Source organism: Ipomoea triloba, chromosome 9 (genome assembly GCF_003576645.1).
Source record: "Ipomoea triloba cultivar NCNSP0323 chromosome 9, ASM357664v1".
NCBI lineage: Eukaryota > Viridiplantae > Streptophyta > Magnoliopsida > Solanales > Convolvulaceae > Ipomoea > Ipomoea triloba.
In genome coordinates this window covers 30,211,088-30,219,165 of record NC_044924.1, presented here as the reverse complement: position 1 = coordinate 30,219,165, position 8,078 = coordinate 30,211,088, and the positions used below count along the sequence as shown (strand labels likewise).

At 38.0% G+C, this 8,078-nt stretch overlaps 1 protein-coding gene across 2 annotated transcripts; it reads left to right on the top strand.

The window, feature by feature from the left end:
- The first annotated feature begins 4,687 nt into the window (after positions 1 to 4,687).
- On the top strand, positions 4,688 to 7,027 carry LOC116028393 (cilia- and flagella-associated protein 251). 2 transcript variants are annotated; one of them, XM_031270105.1, is made up of 4 exons: positions 4,688 to 4,944; positions 5,113 to 5,723; positions 6,423 to 6,686; positions 6,764 to 7,027. In XM_031270105.1, exons 1-3 carry the CDS (start codon positions 4,770 to 4,772, stop codon positions 6,672 to 6,674), a joined length of 1,038 nt encoding a protein of 345 aa, XP_031125965.1. In that variant the 5' UTR covers positions 4,688 to 4,769; the 3' UTR covers positions 6,675 to 6,686; positions 6,764 to 7,027. The 2 variants fall into 2 exon arrangements, with proteins under 2 accessions (XP_031125965.1, XP_031125963.1); XM_031270103.1 differs by having other exon boundaries at positions 6,423 to 7,027.
- Positions 7,028 to 8,078: the final 1,051 nt, after the last annotated feature.

The following is an 8,078-nucleotide window of genomic DNA, read 5'->3' as shown; positions in this document are numbered from 1 at the left end:
GGACTTGGTTTCTAACACACAACACCACTGTCCTCAAACACTATAATTGTATTAGAACTATTGTACTCTTGATTACATGGAGATTAATAATATATCCCGGTAACTTATACTTACCGTCATTGGTGCTCTTGTTGAGAGTTGAGGCCAAATCTCAGGCACAGCTCTACATATTACAAAAGAAGGTCGCCCCGGTGCCTTCCATGGCAGGGCGTCCGCCTCCTCAAGGGGGGTCGCCTCCCCAAGCGGCGTCACCTCCTCATCCACGGCATCCCCTCATCCTTCTCCAGCGACGCTTCCTCATCCATGGCGTCGCCTCCTCCTTCTCTAGCGACGCCTTCTCATCCACAGCGTCGCCTCCTCATCCATGGCATCGCCTCCTCATCCACGGCATCGCCTCCTCCTCCTCCAGCGGCGTCGCCTCCTCATCCACGGCGTCGCCTCCTCCTTCTCCAGCGGCGCCTCCTCATCCACGACATCGCCTCCTCATCCATGGCGTCGCCTCCTCCTCCTCCAACGGCGTCGCCTCCTCCTTCTCCAGCGGCGCTTTCTCATCCACGGGGTCAACCTCCTCGTCCAGGGCGTCTGCCTCCTCAAGTGGCATCCAAAATTTTCAGTGTACCTACTGGTCATGGTCTGTCATGACTAATTCCGTACAAATAAAATAAAGCTATATTCCCTTAGGACCGGCACGAGATCCGATCTCGCTAGCTACCTGACGGGAGGGTGTTTTCAAGGTAAAGCTTAAGGCTTTGTTACGAAAACACCACACTCTATTCCCTTAGGCCTAGCACGAGATCCGATCTCGCTAGCTACCTAACGGGATGGTGTTTTCTGGGTAAAGCTTAAGCCTTTGTTACAAAAACACCACACTCTATTCTCTTAGGGCCAGCACGAGATCCGATCTCGCTAGCTACCTGACGGGAGGGTGTTTTTCTAGGTCAAACCGAAGGCTTGGTTTCGAAAACACCACACTCTAGTCCCTTAGGGTCGGCACGAGATCCGATCTCGCTAGCTACCTGACGGGAAAACGGGCCTTCGACCAGGCCTACGGTCCGTCGAAGTGAGCTCGCACACAAAACGCCAAAAAAAAAAAATTGGAACTGGGTCGAGGCATGACCGAGGCCGACCTCGGCCACTCTTGACCGACCTCAGCCACTTTTTGCCAAGGCCCTGCCTCAGCTGCCACGTTGGCCAAAAAAAAAAACTATTACTACTCCCTTTGCACTATTACTACTCCCTAGTTAACTCGGCTACACTCACAAACTGGGGAGTAGGTGGGCTGGTGACAGAGTAATTGAGCAAGCAGCACTAATCTGGATTACAAGCAGGCAAGTGGACTCAGGAGTCAAACAGTCACCGTTACACTTGAGGAGAGGAGTTATTATCAACAGGTCCATTACCATTGAATGCTCACCATCATTGAACAATCGTTACAAGTCACAAAGAGTCGTTGTACCTCAAGTATAAGAGGAGCCCTATTGTAGAGGAGGGGGACTTAGTTATTATTTATTAATTATTAGTGCATTACATATTAGTTTAATTTAGTTTTTTTTTTTTTTGTGAAATTAAGTAGTACTTATTATTTTATTAAGTTATTACTTATTAGACCATTAGAGTATTAGTTAAACATTAATAGTTTAAATTTTTAAGATTTATAATTTATTATAAAAAAAAAAAAAGAAAAAGAAGAAGAGAGACTGCCCAGCCTGTCGGCGACCTAGGCGGGCTAGTCGGCCAGCTAGGCGCCCAGCTGCGGAGTATGCCGATTTCGGCCTTCCTCGACGCGGTCGAGCGTCGCCTAGGCGCGCGATTTTTGCAACCATGATATATATATATATATATATATATATATATATATATATATGTATGTATGTATGTATGTATGTATGTATGTATGTATGTATGTATGTATAAAAGGTGTTTTGAATAATTATTGCAGGGGAAATTCATTAGTTGTATTAAAATATTTGATGGATTTTAATTTTTAAATTTGCAAAATAAAAGTGAAAAAAATGAAATAGTGGAATTTTTTTTTTAATATAAATAGAAGTGTCAAATATGCTCATTTACTACTCACGAGTGTTCAATTCACACATTAGACTAAAATAAGATCTAATTTGACACATTAACTCCCAAAATTTCTTTCACTTAGTATTTTTTTCAGGTTTTCCACAATGTTGACATGGAATTAAATAAGAATAACTTTGCTGACTTGGTAATTTATCACCTTCATTGTTAACTTTTAAACCCAATCAAACACAAATTGTCCCCAATCACCCATTGTTGATTTTTTTTTTTTGTTTTTTGTTTTTTGTGACAAACGACACCATGAATCTTCTAGGTTATTAGCTACTCAAGAACACAAAGAAAACAAAGACCAAATTATCAACACTGTTGTTGGTTAATCCATTTGTTCATACGCCACAACAGTTTGGCAAAAGCGAATGTGGATGATACATATGCAGTACTTACACGCATGTTGGGGCTTCCAGCCCTGCCAATGATGATTATTTATTCAAAAATGTGGTTGATGGGGAGGATATTAGTTATGATTCGTTGTCTAATTTCATTTTGTTAATTATGAAGGATTCGAAGGGTTCATTGGAGGTCAATGGAATTCGATTGGATCGGAGGTGGTGGATTTAAAGAGAGGAAATATTGTTGTTCATGTTATGGACGATGTGTTAATGGATGCCGAATTTGAGCAGTCGATTTGTCCATATTTTATTGAAAGAGATTTATTTGCTTATATTTTTGACAGATCTTGAGTTTTTCATCAAATTAGCTTTTCATATAACTTACGGATGCACATCAAAATATTAATCTAAACTTCAACTACCCAACAATTTCAATTCAAACTTCAAAAGTGATGGTGTTAATAATTCCCTATGGAAGTGGTATAATTACCAAATCTCAAGCTTGAGCTTTTTTCAGATTAAAAAAAAACGAAACGAAACAAAACAAAAAACAAAAACAAAAAGAATACAACGAGGGTGAAAGCTGCGATGATGGATAGGGAGGCGGTTGGATTAGGTCTATGGTAGTGAGATTCATACCGTACGGAAGGGACAAAATATGTACCGTTTTGAAAATTGAGGGACAACATTTACACTTGGGAGGGGCAATATACGTATCACTTTGAAAATTGAGAGGCAATATTTACACCACTAATAATTCAAGAATGACATTGATAATTGACATATTATTGAGGGACATAAATTACAATTTTTCCTTTAAAATAAATAAGGCAAAAGGGTCAAATAGGCCCATTGCATGTACTATCATTGATTGTTCCTGTAGCACCATGAATTAAAATATGGTCCATCTAAGCCATTATACTCCTAATTATTTTTCAGCTAGCATTTTTAGCCTATTTCTAACAAGTAACCCATCTAATTTGATGACATGGAAAAATAAAATTAGAAAAAATGATGACATGGAAAAATAAAATTAGAAAAAATGATGACATGTTATTTATAGGGATGTTTTGGATGATTTCTACCCTATTTCATTAATGAAAAAAATAATTTCTTGCAGTGAAATAGGGTAGAAATCAAAATTGCTATATAAAGTTTTAACTACAGTGTATGTATAGCGGGGTATTCACTATCGTTCGACAATGAGATTTCATAGAAATCAATATATGAAAATTAAATTATTTTTATAATAACTTAAGATATTGTATTGGGTAAATTTTATTTTATTTTAAAAATAAATTAATATTTTTGGATTTTTGGATAATTGAATAACTTAAGATATTGTATTTTTGGATGATTTCTTGCCATGAAATAAGGCAGAAATCAAAGTTGCTATATAAAGTTTCAACTACAGTGTACTGTGTATGTATAGTGGGGTATTCAGTGTCGTTCGATAATGAGATTCCATGAAAATCGATATATGAAAATTTAATTATTTTTTAAAAAAATAATAAAATTTACCCAATACAATATCTTAAGTTATTATATTTAATTTTCATATATCGATTTTCATGGAATTTCATTGCCAAACAACTTTGGATACTCCACTATACATACACTGTAGTGCAATACACTGTAATTAAAACATTATATAACAACTTTGATTTCTACCCTATTTCATTGTAAGAAATCATTTTCTTCATTAATGAAGTAGGGTAAAATCATCCAAAACATCCATATAAATAACATGTTATCATTTTTTATTATTTTATTTTTCCATGTAAACAAATTAGATGGGTTACTTGTTAGAAATACGCTAAAAATGTTAGATGAAAAATAATTAGGAGTATAATAACTTAGATGTATCATATTTTAATTCATGGTGCTGGATGAACAATCAGTGTTAGTAAATGGGTCTATTTGACCCTTGTGCCAATAAATAAACATCACTTTTCACATCATTTTAATCTTAAGCCAAATCATCAAAAGCATAGAGAAAATTAGAAAAAATGTCAAATGAAATTTTTTTGGAAATTAATGTGTCAAATTAAATATTTTTTTTTGGAGTACTACTGACTCTGTTACAATGTAGTATCTGTTCATAGCTACTTTCTCAACCTACTGAAGCACAACGAGTCAACAGCAACAGTTGTCTCCACTGAGACTCGAACTCACTCCCATCATCCACGTGGGAGTGTCAAATTAAATATTATTTTACCTCAAATATGTGAATTATTGGGCCCTTCAGCCAAAAAAAAAAAAAAAAAAACGAAATTAGGAACCGACTCAAACGAAAATGTTACCTCCTCAAACCCTCAATGGAATGCTAAGGTGACAGTGATAGAGACAGAGATGGTGGAGATGGCGAAAGCTTTGAGCAGCGGAACGATGGATAGGATTTCCGATAGACTATCGCAGCTCGATAATCTTTACTTCCCACGCGCCGTCCAGTCGTCGGCCGCCACGCCTTCCCTCCGGAAGTCCCTCCTCCTCGACCTCCTCTCTCGCGACGTCCCCCTTTTCTTAGGTATTCTTCAACACATCCGTGTCTGAATTCTGCTTTCATTTCTAAATTTTGTAAAAGTTTGTATCTGCTTCTGAACTTTGGTGTACTGAATTAGAAATTGCCTGAGTTAGGTATCCGTTTTCTGATCCTCACTGTGTCTGCTTATTATGTTGATTTGCTTGAACTTAGAGCGCTATGGATCACTTTTGACAACGGAGGAACTTAAAGAATTTGACGTGTTAAAGGATGATTATGAAATAAATTGGCACTTAAATCATCTGCTTAGTGTGATTAGCCCCACTCAGGAGGAATTGAAGTCCAGATCAGTGAAGATTAAGAACCGGAGGCGGGCATATTTGGACAAATTGATTAGTGGCGGGCAATACTTCTCGGAGGATGCAATGAGGGAAAGGGAGCCTTATTTGCACCATGAGTATGTGGGGAAGTTTCAGGATCCCAGTGGGAGGAGCATGGCAAGGCCTGGGGAGCGATGGTCAGAGACACTGATGAGGCGGTCAGAGGAGGCGATGCTGGTGGAGAAAATCAGGAATGAGCAGCAGAAACGAGGCGTGGCTCAAAGTGATTGGATAGGGTTTGGGAGGGATATGGAGGAGGAGGAGGAGGAGGAGGAGGAGGAGGAGGAGGAGGAAGAAGAAGAAGAAGAAGAAGAAGAAGAAGAAGAAGAAGAAGATGATGATGATGATAAAGATGAGGAGAAGGAATTGGAATTGGAAGAAGAAGAAGAAAGGGAGAAGGATGAAAAGCAAAATCCAAAGGACACCATGGCAAATGGACCTGAGGTAATTGCTGCATATTGAGTATTTGAGTTCTCTTGAATAAATGCTGCCTTTGGAGCTGTTGCCATTTACTTCTCCTAGCAATTAACTTGCCCACAGAAGGCGAAATCCCTCGCCCGGGGCCCTACATCCCTGCCCGAAAGGATTTGTCTAGGTGATAAATCACGTGACTCAGCCACCTATTTGGTGGAGGACCACTGCCTGACTGCCCGGTGCCCACCAAGAGCCCACCACATTGAGTGTAATTCGCACACTGTGGTTGCCAAGCTCGATCCTGCGTCCTAGCAATTGACTGATAGTTTAGATTGTTGCATTTTGCATTGCTGTAGTACTGTCCTGCTTGGAGCATAAGTTCTAAATCGTGTGTGTTCATTCTACAATGTCCAACATTTTTTTTACTTCCACTTCCTGAACATGCCTTTTGTTCTTTTGAACCAGATACATACCTTTAGGGACAAATTTTAGCATTTAAGAAGAATGCAACTATGCAAGCTTTCCCTTTTCTACATGTTTCCAGTATTTTAAGTTACACTTTCTTCTGGGAGGTTATTTGTAAATATGGATATTCTATTCTCTGTGACTATGTGATTGTAGTATTTATATCAGTTCTTGCTTCTTGCATATTTGTGGTTTGATGCTTTCTTCCAGAAATTGGAGTGTAGTTATTCCTATTCTTATTATTTTCTTCCTTTAACTCTCCAGATACACGTAAATAAACCTGAAGGCAGCAACAACCTCCCATACGCAACCGCAATACCTGCTGAGATGGAGAGCTTGTCCGTGGAGGATATGCAAGACCGAATGGACCAGTTCACGTACATCATGCAACAGAAATTTTTATTAGGCGAAGATAACTTGGATTACTCAAAAATTGACGAGGACGAAGCCTTGGATGATCATTGGATAAAAGAAGCAAATTATGATGCTGAAGAAAAGTACTTTGACGACATCTGAAAGAAGGCCAGGGTACACACAGGCTTCAGTGTACATTTCAACTGAACACTTTCACATCTTGCACTGACTGCTTTGTTTTCAATTTTCAGGCAGCTCTTCGTTTTGCTTACGCGAGAGGCCACTGTTTGTAATGTAAATGAACTAGTTGTTATCAGGTAATCTTCTTTCAACGAGGTTGGTATGAATATTAGTTGGATGCCTGAATAGGGTTTCTTAATTAGTTCTGGGTTGAATATTAGCCTCTTGGAGAAACCCCCTCCCCTAAACCACAGAATCTTTGGTAATGGTGATGGCATTGCATAATCTGCACCATATTATCAGCTACGTTTTCAATGGGAACAGAATTTGATAAACGCAGATAAAAGATGTAGACATATAAATGGAATTGCCTGGGTAGCCACTAAAGTCATATTAGCATTCCTTAAAACTCACCAAGGCCAACCTTCTGTTGAACTTTCTCGTTTGGAAGTTTTGGAGTCCAAATCTAGACCTTATTCATGAAGACAACCATGGCTATCATCGGACTGGACAACTACAATTGTCTCCGTTCAATGTTTTTTTAAAACCATTCTTTATTTTAGTTTTAAAAGAATTGTACAAGATTGTTCCAAGTCATTGCCAAGTCACTATCACATCTGAATCAAAGAGCAGACGAAAGCCTAGTCAAACCTAGTCTTATTATATTTTAGCATTTATCCTTGCAAGAATTGATAGTAGGCCTCTAAGATTGAAAGAAGGGAATCCATGTTAACCTAGCCTTAAGTATTAAGAGTTGTATTTGATTAAATATTATCATGTGTCATAATGTACATTAAAGTTGACTGGTTGAGGTAGAAGTGTAGAACTAAGGAGGAGTTGTGTTATAGAAGTAGGAGATTTGACTTAATATCTTATGATTAATGGTGGATAAGATGATCTGGGAACACATGGGTTGACTATGTCTTTTCTTTTTTTATTTGCTCATATCCAATTGATCCTTTTGGATATTAGTGTGACAATATTATATTTTATGCAAAAACTTTGAGATAGATGGGTTGTATGACAAGGATGAAATAATTCAATTTTATTGAATAATCATATCTAAGGTTTTATCCTCAACTATGAAGGTGGCATTACTGAATTGAGAATTTATTCTTTTTTTCAAAAGAATAGATTCCAATCTACGTGATAGAAATAATTAAAACAAGGTTGGAGTTAATTACTTCAAAATAAAAACAACAATAAGGTAATGTCAAAAGGAGGACAGTAATGGTTGTAATATTCCACTATTAAATGTCTGAGTATTACAATGATAAAGTGGTGCATAATATAATGAGAATAATGTGTCATCAACTAGACAAGGCATGCACTAACTATTTATGCAAGAAATTTCTAACAACACTCAAGTAATACCCGAGTGAATTG